Source organism: Propithecus coquereli, unplaced genomic scaffold (genome assembly GCF_000956105.1).
Source record: "Propithecus coquereli isolate 6110/MARCELLA unplaced genomic scaffold, Pcoq_1.0 Scaffold243, whole genome shotgun sequence".
Lineage (NCBI taxonomy): Eukaryota > Metazoa > Chordata > Mammalia > Primates > Indriidae > Propithecus > Propithecus coquereli.
The window spans coordinates 2062467-2080228 of NW_012147986.1; the positions used below are offsets into that span (position 1 = coordinate 2062467).

The following is a 17762-nucleotide window of genomic DNA, read 5'->3' on the forward strand; positions in this document are numbered from 1 at the left end:
TAGAGTGCCATGGCATCAGCCTGGCTCACAGCAACCTCAGACTCCTGGGCTCAAGTGATCCTTCTGCCTCAGCCTCCCAAGTAGCTGGGACTACACGGATGTGCCACCATGCCCAGCTAATTTTTCAATATATGTATATTTTTTTAGTTTTCCAGCTAATTTCTTTCTATTTTTAGTAGAGACGCGGTCTCACTCTTGCTCAGGCTGGTCTCAAACTCCTGATCTTGAGCGATCCACCCACCTCGGCCTCCCAGAGTGCTAGGATTACAGGCGTGAGCCACCACGCCCGGCCTTGACAATATATTTTTGACCAAAAGTATCTTTTGTGTAATTTTAAGTGACATTTTAAAATATGTGTTATTTTATAAAAATGGTTATTTATATTTTACTCTACATTTAAATGGTTTCACTACTCATTACCAACATTTTATAACATAACTTCTCCATTTCTTAAGTTCTTCATTTTATATTAATGTTTTGGAAAAGTTTTGTGAAATATTCTCTGGGCCCATGCATGTCTGAGAACGCTGTCTTAACACATATTAGGATTCCACTTGAAAGAGATGTACTGAATTACTGTGAGTCACAATTTTTTTCTCAGGCAACCCTGAGAATGTGTTGCTCTGCTATTTAAGGTTAGATTATTTCTTTGTATAGTTGTACAGTTTCTGCCTGGGTCACTCACTATAGGTTGTCCTTCCGTAACAATGAAATTTAAAATCTTCACCAATATTGAAGTGATGTCCTTTTTCTGGAATTCCAGTTATGTACAGATTGGGTCTCCTAGCTGTATCTATCATGTCTTTCCTCGTTCATCATTTTTGGCTTTTTAACTTTCACTAATAGACTGTAAGATAGACTATAAGCTCTAAGAAGGGTAGAACCCTATCTGTCTTGTTCACCACTGCATCCTCTACAGATACTACAATGCCTGACACAACAGATGCGTAACAGACGCTTAACTATTAGGAAATAGTTTTAGAATTAAAACGAAATGAAACTCTCATCTGAACTGCATCTTTTCAGTTGTATCTCCTGTTAACTCATTAGATTTTCTATAATGGGCAAATGTTCACTGCTTCCCAGCACTTTTTTTCATTTCCTTGTAATCTTCTTGGCTCTTAGTTGACTGCTTACTCTAGTTTTAGATATAATAATTCCATGAATCTTGCTGAAAACAATGAATTGAAATTTTAAGTCTTGTTACTTTGCAGAGATGAGCTACAGCAGTATTTCACAGCTACAAGGGCTTTGTTTATCGAATAATCTGATCATACTTTGTTCCAGATCAAGATCTCCTGCCACTTTATGGGAAAAAAAGAATGTTTACTTTCACCAGATTATTGGTAGTGGTGGGGGAGGGAGCAGCTCCAAGAGTTAAGAATCACCGCTAAGGACTAAGGTCTAAGCTGGCTTATTATTAAAGACAAGGTGACTGAGTTTCCATCAGAGATGTGCAAACCCATACTAACATACGGACATAGGAAAATTTTACCTTTTTTCTGTAATAATTATTTATTGATTCCAAGAAGCAGCTAAATGGAGAGAATGTTATATGAAGCACAGCCAGAGTTAGAGGCAGTCCTAACATGAAACAAGTATGGGCAGGTTAAGTTTTTCCTTGGTTTTCCATGCCAAAAATCGAGATCTGAACCAAGAAAGCTACTGTACAACTCTTTCCCCTAGTTTGGCTCCCAGCCCATTTTTGGCTTATTCTGGCAGGAAAACTTGATGTGTTTCCACTTATTGTGGTAACAGGAAAAAAATATTGTCCACATACTTTCGATGTGAAGAACGCACAACCAGAGTTCTGGTGGGGGGTCCCCTCCAGTCAATCTCTAGGCATGCTGCTCTATCACAACAGAGGAGTCATGAGTTAGCCTTCTCAGCCTCCTTCATTTCACCATCATCCAAACCATATTTAATTGAAGAATATCAATCTTTTTAACAGGGAGATGGCATGTTTCTAGCTTCTAGTGCTGAGATTTTCTCCTATTCATTACTATGACAATCATGATAGTAAATATAGTTGGGCTCTTGGATTTACGTTATCTTACCAACTTCATCAAAAAGTTGTCCAAGACAATTATTTCAATCTCTTTGAAACTCTCTAACTCCTTAAAAGTATCCTTAATTACGTTCCCAAATTAAACTGTTTAGAATTGAAGAAAACTGGCTTCTCCCCAGTTCTCCAAATTTAATAATAACCTAGGTCTTGCTGCACAGTCACCTGGTATAAAGCCATTATTCCTTTCTATTCTCAAGGTTACTAATCTACCCCAAACCATTACCATTAACACAACAAGCTGGCTGGAATGACTAGATGAGTCTTCTAACCGGATTTCAGTGCTCTTGTGCTTTTCTACTTTAAACAATCTGCTAGACTTTCTTTGCCTCCAGAATTATTTGCCTAATTAATTCTCCAGACAACTTCCAGATGAATCTTTCTAATGCATTCATTCCATTATGTCATGCCCCTGTCCAAATACCTCGAATAACATTTACCTCTCTATGGGATAAAGTTTATTTTATTTTATTTTTTGAGACAGAGACTCACTCTGTTGCCCGGGCTAGAGTGCCACAACATCAGCCTAGCTCACGACAACCTCAAACTCCTGAGCTCAAGCAATCCTTCTGCCTCAGCCTCCTGAGTAGCTGGTACTACAGGCATGCACCACCATGCTCGGCTAATTTTTTCTATATATTTTTGGTTGTCCAGCTAATTTATGTCTATTTTTAGTAGAGACGGGGTCTCGTCTTGCTCAGGCTGGTCTCAAAACTCCTGAGCTCAAACGATCCACCCGCCTCGGCCTCCCAGAGTGCTAGGATTACAGGCGTGAGCCACCATGCCCGGCCTGGGATAAAGTTTAAATTCTTAAATTGTGCATTTAATCCTTGCTTCTCCCTTAACTTCCACTGAATTAGAGGGCCATGTGTCATAGTTCTGGTAAATCAAACACAGGCAAATTTGTGTTGGGGAACATATTCTTTCCAGAAAAGAAAATCAAAATCCATTTTGCTTTTGATTTTTAGTCCTTCCTTTCTGCTTATAAGGTAGAAATGATGCCGAAAGGTACAGCAACCATCTTACAACTGAGGATGAAAGCTATATTCGAAAGATAGTAGAGCAGAAAAACAGACTGGATTCCTGAAGAAATCATGAAGCTGCTTTACCAGCCCTGGACCATTTCCCTGCAGATTTCCTGTTATGAGATAAATATACCTCTTATTTGTTTAATAAACCATTGGTGAGGTTTTCTATTAGCTGAAACTGAATGAAACCCTCAGTGATAAAATCAATAATAATAACCAGGGTCACTATTTAATTCATTATCCAAACCAGGACAATGGGAATAAGTGAATGGCATATAGCAGGTATAAACCAGGACGAGGAGTTACTCTAGTAGTAACTATAAACTTAAGCTCCTCCAAAATGTTCAAGAACTTTACGAAAAAAATATAAAACTTGCTAAATGGCATCAAATGAAATCCAAATAAATGGAGAGACAAATCATGTTTTTGGATAGAAGACTCAGTATTGTAAAAACACTAATACAAATTCCATACAGTATCAACTAAATCTCAGTAGAATTTTTTGGAGAACTTAAACTGATTCTATAATATGCAGGAGTAAATATTCAAGATTAATCAAAATGAATTTAAATAAAGAACAAAGAAAAAGAACTCTACTAAAAAGAGAGGGAAATATTAAAGTTATAATAATTGAAACCACATAATACTACCACAGAAATAATCAGAGTGATGCAACAGAATCGCTAGAAACAGATCTCTGTATACAGGGTAATATATACACATAAAGGTAGCTTTTCAAATCAACAAGAAAGGATAAATTAGGCATAAATGATGTTGGGCCAATTTGCTACCCATTTTGGAACTAGTACTGATCCTAATCACACATTATATCATAAATAATAGATTAAGAAAATAATCAAATCTTTTTGGTGCTGGTATAGAGAAGGTCTTCTAAAAACAGACAGAAGAAAAAAAGCAAAAGCCATAAAGGAAAATATCAATTAATTTGAGTACATAAAAACTTAAAACTTTATGTATGTAAATACACAAGCAACAGAGTGGAAGAAAATACTTCTCATATATAATGCAAAATTAGTGTCTGGGATAATGAATACCTTTAAATGAATATGTTTTTAAAAGATTAAAAAAGGGAAAGATACAGACAACTAAAACAGTTAATAGAAATAGCTAGTAATTATATAAAAAGATGAAGTTCACTAATAATCAGAAAAATGTATACTGAACTTTCAAAGCAGAAGAACTTAAGATGTTGTTGACAATACAGAAACACCAGTATTCTCATACATTACCAGAATGTAAATTATTATAGCTACTTAGCAGGCAATCTGGTATCATCCATTACTATCTATTCTATAAACCAACAATTCCACTCACAGGTGTCAACTTAAAAAACACTATCATAAATGCAAAAGGACAGCCTGTAGAAAGGTGGATAAAGAGTTAACTAAGATCTATTTATTGTAATAAAAAACTAGAAATAACCTAAATATCAAATAAGCAACTAGTAAAATAACCATGGTATATTCATACAAAGTAATACCACAGAGAAGTTAAAAAGAATGAGGAAAATCTACATATACTAACACAGACTGCCAATTCAAATTATTAAGAAATATAGGCCGGGTGCGGTGGCTCACGCCTGTAATCCTAGCACTCTGGGAGGCCGAGGCGGGCGGATAATTTGAGCTCAGGAGTTCGAGACCAGCCTGAGCAAGAGCAAGACCCCGTCTCTACCAAAACATAGAAAGAAATTAATTGGACAGCTAAAAATACATAGAAAAAATTAGCCGGGCATGGTGGCGCACGCCTGTAGTCCCAGCTACCTGGGAGGCTGAGGCAGTAGGATCGCTTAAGTCCAGGAGTTTGAGGTTGCTGTGAGCTAGGCTGACGCCACGGCACTCACTCTAGCCCAGCCAAAAGAGTGAGACTCTGTCTCAAAAAAAAAAAAAAAAAAAAGAAATATGTGCTAAAAATAGCCACTATACAGCAAATTAAAAAATCAAATTAAAAGAACCCACATACACAAAGCGAAACTTACAGGATACTTTAAAGTAATTCTGTAGATGTTATGTATAGACATATAAACTAAAGCATAGAAACTGATCTAGAAAGACTAAATTTATAAACATTGATACTTCTAAGGAAGCAAAAGCCCAAAAGAATACATACTCCATAATTTTGTTGATACAAAGTTCAAAACAGGCAAAACTCAACTATGGCATGAGAAATCAAGTTAGGAGTTACCTGTGGGCACAAAGGAGGGTGTAAGGATTAGGAAGAAGCAGGCATGGGACTTCCAAGATGTTGGCAACATTCTATTTTGTGACCTATGTACTGGTTTCACAGATGCTTGTTACTTTTGTGTTAATATATGGTATTTTCTCTTACTCTGTTGCTTGTCATTTAATACTGTTTATAGTCCTGCATATGTATAAAGGAGTTTTTAATATTCGTGTATTTGAATTTATACACATTTGTTAATATTTATGTTTTATGCATTTTTCTGCACACCTGCCACTCTTTAAAAAGTTAAACTAATCAAAAATGATAAAAAATCCAGGATCTAAATCCAGTTTACCTGTGCTTTTTTCTTTCCTGGAACACATACTTTCACACTTTTTCCTTTTACCAGAAGAGGTGTTGTTTCAATATACTTCATGACTGCCGTAACTGCCTCTTTAAATTCCATTTCCAAGTAAGCCTAAAATGAAATTTATTCCTTTTTTAAACAAAAATCTACCTTAAAAGTCCCTGCATTTTATTTTATTTATTTTTTTATTTATTCAGGATATTATGGGTGTAAAACATTTTGATTACATGTAATTCATTTGCACCGCCCAAGCCAGGGCTACAAGTATGTCCCTCCCCCATACAGTGTGTTCCGCTTCCATTAGTTGTGGGTTTACCCTCCCCCTCCACCCCACCCCCAATGAGTATTACTACCATGTGAACACCTTAGTGTTGGTAAGTTAGTACCAGTTTGATGGCGTACATGTGGTGCATGTTTTTCCCTCCTTGTGATACCTCACTTTGGAGGATGGGCTCAATCTCTATCCAAGTCCCCGAATTTTACAACGGACTTAATACTTTTCTTGTAGAACATAAAATTATGAAATCATCTCAAGTCCTAATTGCTTTTGCCTCTCCTTATTTTGCTAAAGTGTAATTTGATTATGGGTATTTCACATATGAAATGGACATTTAACCTTACAGAATCTATACCATCACCCAGATAGGAAGAGAACACAGGAGCCCTTGGCAAACTCATGGAATAAAAGGAAACAAAAGACAGGGAACAAGAGGAACAAAAGGCAGGGCTCACTGAACAATAGGAGATGGAAGGCAGGATCTGGTCTGCCTTGCGGTAAATCTGACCTGATGTTTTTAAGGCTTCTGGCAACAAAGACGACACTACCACTACGTTTATATTCTACTTAGTTTGAGGGTTGTTCATAGTTCTTAACTTTAATCACATGAGTTACAGGAATACATCCCACATGCAAACAATACTTTGTTTTAGTATAACCTTACTGGTGTTCTAAAGCAGTGGCTGGAAAACTACCACATGCCACCTATCTTTATAAATAGTTTTTTGGAACACAGCCATGCTCACTCATATACATATTTTATCTATAGCTGCTTTTTACAATGGCATAGCATAGTAGTTGGGAGCCTTTGGCTGGCCCACAAAGTCTAAAATATTTATTATGTGGCTCTTTACAGAAAAAGTGGGCCAAACCTTATTCTAAAGGATATAAAGCATTATTTGGGGACACTGTTCATTCACACCCCAAACATTTATATAACTCTCAATGAACAATTATATATGTCGTACAAGTAGCTAAGAGATCCAACAATATTTTATACAATCATTAAAACAATGAGTTTGTATGAATTTTTAGAACAAACTGAATGACTAACCTCCTTTCTATATGAAACAATTAGGACATCATTAACTTTTCCAAACGGTTGAAATACTTTTCTAATTTCTTCTTCATTACAGCCATCCTCTGGTAATTCAGATATAAGAAGAACTGAACCATAATGTAAAGCCAGGTCTTTCCGAAGCTATTAGTGGAGTGAAAGAAAATTAAAAATAAACCCCACTGAGCCAAAGTACAGTAATAATAATTCCCTATATAATTTCTTCTACCATTAATCTTAGTGTTCTAAAGTATCTTTTCTAAATATTCAACACAATTTTTGAATCACATTTTTAACATAACTTTTGAAAAATTTAAGAAGAGTGATAAGAAATATAATTTATATTTTTAAACCCAACAGTGGTAATCAGTTTACAGGTGCACTTTTCTGTTTATAGCATCTTATAATAAACTATACCTATGCAATGATCTAAGGCCATTAAAGAGCATTTTTTTATATGAATCTATATGCCCCAACCATGTAGTAAAGTTGAAATTACAGCTTTGTTCACCCTCTGTTCTAGCAATTGAAAATGATCTCTAGATAAGTATATTTTAAAAGAGTCATATATAACATATACAATTTAAGTACACTTTAATATCGAATTTACCGCCTATGTTAAAAATTAACCAAAAACAAAACTTTTCCAAAAGTTCCACAGTAGTAGCCAGGCACCTGTAATCCCAGCTACTTGGGAGCTAATGTGTGGAGGATCGCTTCAGCCCAGGAATTCAAGACCAGTCTGGTAAACATAGTGAGATTCCATCTCAAAAAAAAAGTTCCAATGCCACCAAATAGAAGTCTTAAAACAAAATGAAAAGAACTCTGATATGTTATCTCATCAGACTAATTCAGCCTTTTCAAAATTTTCTGTATACTCAAAATTTCTTCCCAAGAATGTTCTTCAAAATTTTGTAATTACTGGTTGACTATTCTAAGTTTATCCTTCTAAATATAATCTTTGCGGAAGGGAACAGTAGTTGTTGAAAGTCTGAATAATCAAGTCCATTAGGAGTCTCTCTGATGATAATCTCAGGATATTTTAATATATTATTTAATAGTAATTTAATAAACATTCAATAAAACAGTACTTTAGTATAGTAACCGGGTTGCAATCAAAATGCACCAATAAATTAGTATTAGAAAAAAGACTATTTACACTGTACAATAGAGTATTTGACTTCTGAACTGTACCACAAAAAATATAAAACATTAAGAAGATCAATTCTCAGTAGAGACTCACTCGTATTTTACTAACAAAGATTTAAAAAGCTCATTAATGCTGCTGGTAATTACATTCACTTCCCTAAACAGATAGCGAAACCCATCACAACAAGCGCTTCTGAGGCTAGCCAAAAATGCCAAACCATCAAAATGTTCTCTTTTGACACATCAAATGCCAACCTCTAGCATTCCTAAACTAGAAGATTTTGAATTATTAGACTTTTATTATATTCCTAAGAGAAACCAATAAAATAGTCCATATCAAAATAATTTAACAAGTCATGATTTCAAACTTAATGTAAATATGGAATAAAAGATTCAGACAACTTTGTTTTCTATTCGTCATAACAACAAATATATGAACACTTGTACTAATAAATTAAAGAATTACTGACCTTATGCTGGAGAGAAACAGCTTTATCAGACACCTGTTTATATTCTGGTAAGGTGTCATCTTCGAGATTCTTTGATTTATGACGAGTAGAATGTCCTCCTAAATTTGAATCACTCTTTGTTGAACTTGTAGATTTAACTGATGGCTTTGTCCCACTGCCAGTTTTAGGCTTTTGTGCAGGTGAGTGTCCTTTATCAACTGCTTCAAGATGCTTCTGTTTATTAAATTCTGTCCCATGCCCAGATCGTTGTACTACATCTTCTAATGCTTTTTTTCTGTCTAGTAAAAAGATATAAATTTCAATTGAAAAGAACTTAAAGTAGGAATCATCTCATGACATTATAAAGAAAAAAAACAGTATTTAGCACACAGAGCTATTCCAAAGCCAAACAGAGAGCATGGAAAAAAATTCTAGTCTTTAACTGTTCACTCAAAAGGCTTTCATATGAATTTCCTTTATTCAGTGAGCTTCCCTTATACCAGTGACCCTCAAACTTGTGGTTTCAGGATTGCTTTACACTCTTAATGAGGACTCTGAAAAGCTTTTTGTTTGTATTACATATATACATATTTACCATATTAGAAATTAAAATAGGATTTAAAAAATATTAATCCATATAATAAATTTCCATGTTAAAATAAACATATAAAATATAACTATAATTCTCAAAACAAAATTAGTGAGATGAGTAGCATCACTGTACATTTTTTCAAATATTTTAATGGTGGGTTTAAAAGACAACACTCAAATTCTCACATCTGCTTCGGCACTCAACCTGCTGGACACATTGTTTTGGTTAAAAGTATAAAGAAAATCCAGCCTTACACAGATAACATAGTTGGAAAAGGGAAGACCTCACAGAACTCTGAAAAGATCTTGTGGACCCCCAGGGGTCCTTGGATCATAGCTTGCGAACAACTGTCTTATACATTTAAAAGTATTTCCATTGCATTCAGTCCTTTAGGATACATTAAGTACAGTAAGAGATCAGTTCAAAGTACTACCTAAACATTAACAGTGGTCACTTTCATTGTAGAGGGGTGTATATGTGTGTGTATGTGTGTGTGTGTGTGTGTGTGTGTGTGTGTTTATATATGAGCTATTTCTGAAAAGGTGATTAAATCAATATTAGGACACAACCTGAAATATAAATAATTTCAGAAATTTTTAAATGAATTCATGGGAGTCTACAATCAATTATTAAGGCAAACTAAGATGTTTCTATATCCTCAGTTTTTAAATATGTTAGCAGACAGATATATTTGCCCACATTTCTCAAAGTTACTAGAGAGAATAATGAACTCTGTGGGTGTGGGTCATATTTCATGTAGCAATTCTAAAATCTAATAAAACAGAACATTTCATTCCCTAAAATCCAAACAAAAAGAAATTTAAAAATTTAGTCAAAATAAGCAGATTTATTTATTTCACAGCCTTCAGTGTACCTGATGATCTCACTGATCTCCTTGACATCCTTTCAGGGCTAACTGATTGGTAGCATTTTGGACTACCTCTAAATGGATTTCTAATTCGATATGGTGAACGAGATCTGGATCTGGATCTGTATTTAGAAATGAAACGATGGCAAGTTCTTGGACTTCGGCTTCTTGGTCTATATATGTAACGTATTGGGCTTCGAGATCGACGAAACCTGTGACTTGAGGTTGATCTCCTAGAACGTCTAGGACTGGGGGAATGAGAACGTCTTCTCGGAGTTTCATTTTCTTTTCTATTGCCCTCATTTCTACAAAGTAGGAAAAAAGCAAGATTCAACAATTTAATGTAAGTTAAAATTATAGTACATCACTTTCCTAAAAACAAACTATTAGCAATACAAACTCTGATAACAGGTATTTACTTAAATAAAAAACCTATTTGTTATGATATAAAAATAACAAATGTAGCCTTATAGGTAAATTAGAAATAATCAGAACAGATTAGCCCTCCAACTGCTTGGAACTTCTGTTTTCTAGTTTACAGAATATTATCGTCAGTTTGTTGTGCTTTTCCTATACCAATATAACATGCAATTATGTTTTGAAAGTATTAAGTTATGTAAAGAATTTAGGAAACAATTTACATAAACAAATATTTAGAACAATTTTTTCCTGAAAGATTATGCAATCTATAAATACTTCCTTGACTTCCATACTTGTGTGTGTGTGTACATAAACTGAGTTGGAAGCCCTAGGAGATACAGAACTTAGTAAGACCACTCTCAGCATTCAAGGCATTTACAATCAAAGATATCACAAACATAAAATAATAATAAAGTCAGAATAAAATACTTTCAGAAAATACTAAAGAAAGTAGAAGTTCACAGAGGGTAGGGATCACATTCAAGCTGGAAAAAGTAAAGACTCATAGGTTTTTGCAACTGTCATTGTTTAAAAGTAAAAATGGTGGACTCAATTCAAAAGAAAAAAACTTTACTTTTAAAACATAATTAAGTTTTTATAATATCACTATTAAAAAAATTACCTTCTTGATGGGAGGATCTCAGGATTCCAGTCAGGATACCTATTTTGAGAATAAACAATATTAAAGAACACCTAAAATAAGACTAAAGGGCTCAATTAATCTTTACCTGCTATATATCAGGAGGACTGTTCAAAACCTAAGTTTACATAGTGATTTATTAATATATTAAAATATGAAAATGTTTTTGCAAATAAAATATTTTGAGTGCCTAATTCAATAAATAATAAAGTATTATGCTAGTAAGTATACCAGGATACTTGTATTCCCCATACCTTACAGGACTAAAAACTTACTTAAGTAAAACATGCAGTACATGGACAAAAATATTAAAGAGGCACAGAATAGGTACAAGATACAAGCTTAGGAAAGGGTTAAAAGAAAAAAGTGAGTTTACTCACTTTACAGAACGCCAGAGAACACCGTTCTTACCATATTCTATATGGCACCTCACAGAATACAATACGAACAGTACCCCATAACTTGTACCAAGTGGTCCTTGTAGATATATCCAGTGAAAGAAATCACGAGACAATTTATAGAAAAGGTTGCTTTTTAGGCATCCCTTAAAAAGAGCTACCAATAGGCATGATCAGGTTAGATTTCACACAGTGGCAATACATAAACTAAGAACTGGAGGCAAAACATGGTTGTTCTATTCCAGGTACTGATCTGGCTGCAGCATGAAAATGATGAAAAGAAATTACAAGGAGGAACACCTGGAGAGGTAGTCTCGGGTAGAGACAAATTATGAAAAGCCTTGAAATCAGGTAATGAGGATACACACAAGTAAAAGGCAATGGGGACTCAATGAACATTTCTGAAGTGAGGGTACCGTAGCAATGTTTTTCAGAACAACTGTAAATGAATATCCGGACTAGGGAAAAAGGTGACAGCTGAGATATTTAGAAATCAGGCATGTAGAAGCCACAGCTCTAAATGAGTGGCTTATAACACAAGATGGACTTTATAGAAGAAAGAGGGCTGAAGACAGAATTTTATGCACATCAACACTTAAGAGTGAAGAAAAAAAAAAAAAAACAAAAGATAAAGGAGTAATCACAAAAAGAAAAAGGAAAAGAAGGAGAATCAGCAGTATCACACAAGCCTAAGAAAAAGGATACATCTTCATTCTCAACTTTTCTAGAAAATCTCAACTCTTAAGAGGTAACAACATGGTGATTGTATTAAATCATTAAATTGCTGTATTAATGAATACAATTTCAGTAGCAAGACAAAAGCCACATACAGAAATGGAGGCAGCAAACTCTCAACAAGTCATCTAGCAGGAAAATATAATAAAGTCAAAATCTTAGTAAAAGTGGCTTTTATTTGTTGCTATTTGCCCCAAACATTGTTAAGGAGATTAACTCAACAGCAATTCTCAACTCCCTTTTCTGTTGCCTGCCTCTACTACAAAAGCTAAAAAGGTTAAGTATTTGCTTTCTCAGCCTCCCTAGAAGATAGCCAGTGATAGGTTCTCAGAATGAAACACATAAAAGTTATTAAATTTCCAGAGTTTTCCAGTTTATGGTTCACAAGAGCTTGAAGACGATTATTCAAGAGTTAGTAATAGTATTTTAGACCTTCACTATGTTGTTGCCTGTTCACTAAGTAACACATGTTCTCATCTATGCTGCCCAGGGCAGAAAGATAGAGCATATATACATTCTGCAAGTATAGTTTGGAATCACCTTGTATACCACCTAGTCAAAAATGTGTTTCAGAAGCATGACACTCCTAACGTAGGTAGTTTAACATAATGGTTAAGAGCCAGGACCTACAGGCAACTAACATTATCTGTGTCCCAGTGTGATGCACTAAATACATTACTTATGAAGTACTTGTGACAAAAATGTTTAAACTGAATTTAATGCTGAGAGAACAAACAGAAAAAGTACAGAACATGGGACACCCTATAGGACAACTTTCCAAAAAAAGTCAACATCATGAAAACCCCCTCCTAAAATGAAAAAAGAAACAAAAAAACAACATGGACTCCTGCCCTTAGACCTGAGAACTCCAGGTTCTTTGGCCTTTGGTCTATGGGACTTGCATCAGCAGTCTCTCAGGGATCTAGAGCCTTACACTTCAAATTGAGAATTATGCCATTAGCTTCCTTGGTTCCAAGGCTTTCGAATTGTAACTTAGCCACACTATCAGCAGCTACCCAAGGTCTTCAGCTTGTGTATCATGAGACTTCTCAGCTTCCATAACCATGTAAGCCAATTCCCCTAATAAATCCCCTCTAATATATCTACAGCTCAGATATATAATGGGTTCAGTTCCAGAACATTTCAATAAAGCAAGTCACATGAATTTTCTAGTTTCCCAGTACATATAAAAATTATGCTTATACTATGTTGTGGTCTATTAAGTACACAATAGCACTGTGTCTAAAAAAATGTACATACCTTAATTTAAAAATACTTTATTGCTAAAAAATGCTAATGACCATCTAAAGCCTTTAGCAAGTCATAATCAAAAATCACTGACCATGGATCACCATAACAGATATAACAACAATGAAAAAGTTTGAAATAGTGCACGAATTACCAAAATGTGACAAAAAGACATGAAGTAAAGCACATGCTGTTAGAAAAATAGCACTGACAGACTTGCTTGACTCAGGGTTGCCACAATCCTTCAATTTGTAAAAAAGGCAGTATCTGCAAAGTACAATAAAGCACAATAAAATGAGATATGTTTGTATCTGTGTGTGTGTATATATATCCTATTGGTTGTGTCTCTCTGGAGAACCCTAATATGCTGAAAATAGTTTTAAAAAAAGTGACGTAGAGCATTAAAGTGGCATGCATGGAAAGCACATCCTTTAAAATCAGGGTCCTATGTACATGAAAAAAATAATAGGTTTACTATATAGAAGGCTTTAATAAGCATATATATGCTGTTTGCTCTAGTAAATTAATGTAGGTAGAATCTTCTTCCTAGCTCGAATGACTACCTACAACAAAAATCACTCCCACATAAACTCCTCACCTTCAAAAAAATTAAGACATCCCATTGAATACCTATGGGAAAATGTTGCTTAGAAGAGATTCTCCATTTATAGTGGCAGTAAGACATATCCAATTCAGGTAACCAATCATCTCCCTATGATAACCTATGTTTGTTTGTACAGCATTTATACAGGGAACTAACCACAATTTCTATTCTTTGTCTATGTGATTCCGATAGGGATTTTCCCACTCTAAATACCAGGAGTAGACACATGACTCCAATCGAGTTGGAGTACCCTATTCCCATAGCCACTATAATTGGTTTAGAAATAAACAATTAACCTAAAGCAGACCAAAAGAGACAAACCAAGGACTTCTCCAGGAGTTATGGGGAAAGAAGTGCCAAAAAAAAAAAAAGCCAGCTATACAGATCACTTAAGTCCAGAACTGTGGGGGCCAGTTTGCTAGGTGGAAGAAGTGTGCCTGAGATCTCGAGGCCAATGCAAAAGAGAACAGCCAAGAAACAAATATTTCTGACACTGATTTTTGAGCATTCAATTCAATCATTCCTGAAACCAGAACTACCCCTTAAGTTTCCCAGCTAAATGAGCTTATAAATTCCCTTACTTTAAAAACTATTTTGAGTTGGGTTTATCACTTGCAACTAGAAGGGTCCTGAATAATAATCTCAAAATCCGTTGCCCAAGTACACGTTGCTATCATTCTCGTGACTAGAAACTGTTTAATGACGCTAGGGGGAAACACAATTTAATGCTACTCCAAGGAACACAGGAGCATACTATTAAAATCATACTTTTCACTGCTATGGCTAGAGGGAAACCTTTATAGGTACTCTCTCTTAAAGAAGGAAAAAGTGGAAAAATTAAAGAACTAATGTTGAGGAACCAAGACATCTAGCTTATTCATCCTTTACTTAAGGTTTATTCTGAAAACAGGTTCTAAGCCAGAGGAGAGTTTTAGATCTGAAATTAAACACTGGTGTTTGCTTTACATTGGTTTTTAGTTATTTGTCCTTTGGAAAAGGGTGGACATAGGAGAAGGAAAGGTTATCTGCTCTAAAATAGATGGACCATCCTGGGGAAGGCAAGCTAGCAAAGCATGAACCAATGATATCAAAAGCTTACCTACTGGGAATTCAGTTAGGAAGGAGTTAGAAGAAAAGATCACGCTGAATTCTCCTCTTTCAAAAAAATGTTAAATATTTGCTTCTATAAAATTAATATTTTAACCAGGCAATAGCTTCCTAAAAATATTTTTCTCCAAAGTATCAGACTGAAGGTATTTAACAATCCTACCTGAATGTTAACTATTTTGTAAATTTGCTATGTAAAAAAAAGAAAAAATGTTCTTACTGTTGATGTAACTGTCGACAGCTCTCAATATGAGTAGATGTATTTTGATGCTGAATCCAATCCTATTGTAAAAGGAGAAAAGTGTTGAAATTAGAATATTCCTCATGTTGACTAATTAATTAGGCTTTTTAAAGTGACAAAGGATTTTTTTTTCAAAATTAAACAAATCTACTTACAAATAGCATTTGGCTACTCAATAAAATTTTCATAAAAAGTAAAGGCCTCCAAACAAATGCACTTAATACCATACCTTGCTGATCCCACTTTAAAATATTTTAGCAGAGAAAACATTTTTTAAAAAATCACACCCATGGACACTCATTTTTAATCAATACATATTGATTATTAAACTTGGAGAAGATAAAAGAATGGATCAGAAAATAACTTATCTCGAATATAACACAACACTACAGAAAACACCAAAAATTCTATAAATAAAATGGTATCTGTGAAACAGCATCTTCAAAGAACAGTCTCTCGATGACTTACACCTCTAAAAATCAAACTACCATCAACAACCAAAAAAAATATTACCTCAAAGGCCAGTACCATTCCAAACAAGATACTCACTATATTGGTAAATAAGATTAATAAAAATATGAAAAACTGCTGATCAAATCTAATTTATTTTCAAAATTTTAAGGAAAGTAACACCACTTCAAAGACACAATATCCCTTACATATAAAGCTTTACAATTAACAAAATGCTTTCTTATACATTACTTCATTTACAAAAAATCTGCCCTAACATTACAATCTGTACCCATAAATAGCTCCAGAAGATACATCTGATTAAAAAAAAAAAAAAGCCAATATAGTTTTCAAAGATACAGTCTCCAAAGTGAAACCATTAGTTAAAAGCCATATGTATATTACTCAATGTTTTATTGTTCCTCCAGCATTTGAAGAAGCAGAAAACTTACTTGTGTATTTTAAAACTTCCCTCGAGGAAAACGTTATTTGTTTCCATTTCAAAAACTTCTTAGTTTAAGATATTGCTAAATACAAACTAGAAGTTACCACAGTTGACACTAATTTTGGATTCTGTCTTGGTAAGAACTATCTGAAAGTAAGTGCATGCTCCTTGCAATACTCAGCTTTAATTTATACTCAGCAACAAGTTATAACAAACCCTAAACTATTTTATTAAGCCATGGAAGTGACTGTGGACTGCAAAAAAGAAATGTTTCCATATTCTACTCAGTAATATGAATAGAAAGCTAGAAGAGATTGGCAGTTAAGAGTCTCTAGTAGTGCTAAACCCATTGTCTTTGACATTAACTGGACACTATTTACATCAAACAGACACACTGGTAAGTGGGTTGGGCATGATTTATTTGGACCATGAAGTGTTTTATTTGAATAAGTTGCCAACATTTAAAAATCCAGAGATTTTACCCCCAAATCCATATTTCCAGCTTTTCTTAAAAAACTATAAAGATACGATAATACTGGCTATCATTCTTATAGCAACTATCCACTGAAGATGATGGCTGTGCTATTTATATATGACATACTCTCCAATTCAACGCACACATATACACATTGTCTGTCTTTTAACAGGCCTGCTTCACTCACTGACATTACTTGTTTTAAGCTCAGTAAATATATCTATGCCACCCCATACTGTTCTAGACTCTCTAGTAACAGTATTTAGATTAGATAATGGTCCAAAAGCAGCACTGGCTCTCCAGAGAAAAAGTGATAATTACCTATTACGCAGGAGATGCTGCAAGGACTGTAGACTTGGGCAGGCTGAGAAAGAAACTGTGAAAATACCTACCCATATCAGGAGTCACTCTCTATCCTACAACTACCTCAACCATTTTTTGTTGGTCAGTACTTTCTCAAACTTAATTATTTCAGTCAGAAAGACATAGTTTCTAAACCAAGAAAAGTTTCTCCTCTAAAATCTAAAACCCAATTTAGGACAGAAATATATGTCACCTTTTGTTGTTACATTCTTAAAGTATATCTTCAAGCTATAGTTTTAAAGACTCGGAGATGGGGAACATAAATATTGTCAAATTTATTCAGTAGAAAAAAAGTTTGCAATTGGTAATTTACATTTATTGGCTACATACTTATGAGACAGCAAAATATATCACAGAAACAAGAGAGGTAGTTTGTACCATCTAAACCCATGTTCACAAATTGCTATCTTTTGGCCATTTAGTTGTGAAGAATTCCTTACTTAGATGAGCCCCATTCTGTTGTGCTGTCTGCTCAAAGATGTGTGTGTTTTTTTTAATGGCAATCTCTGTGAGTTCTAATGAACACTAAATGATTTCCTCTCCTCCTGAATTTTTACTTTTATCACCATATTAACCCAGGCTTTCACTATCTTACATTTG

General features: G+C 34.5%; 1 protein-coding gene across 4 annotated transcripts in view; it reads right to left on the reverse strand.

Annotated features, from left to right (window-relative positions):
* The window catches only part of ZNF638 (zinc finger protein 638), an 83608-nt gene that overhangs the window by 43753 nt on the left and 22093 nt on the right, over positions 1–17762 (reverse strand). For all 4 annotated transcript variants that reach the window (XM_012646496.1, XM_012646498.1, XM_012646497.1 and 1 more), the window contains 6 exons: positions 15409–15470; positions 11079–11117; positions 10043–10341; positions 8598–8875; positions 6976–7122; positions 5633–5755 (listed from right to left, as the gene is read on the reverse strand). In XM_012646496.1, coding sequence (XP_012501950.1) covers positions 5633–5755; positions 6976–7122; positions 8598–8875; positions 10043–10341; positions 11079–11117; positions 15409–15470 — 948 coding nt within the window. The remainder of the gene's footprint in view (positions 1–5632; positions 5756–6975; positions 7123–8597; positions 8876–10042; positions 10342–11078; positions 11118–15408; positions 15471–17762) is intronic.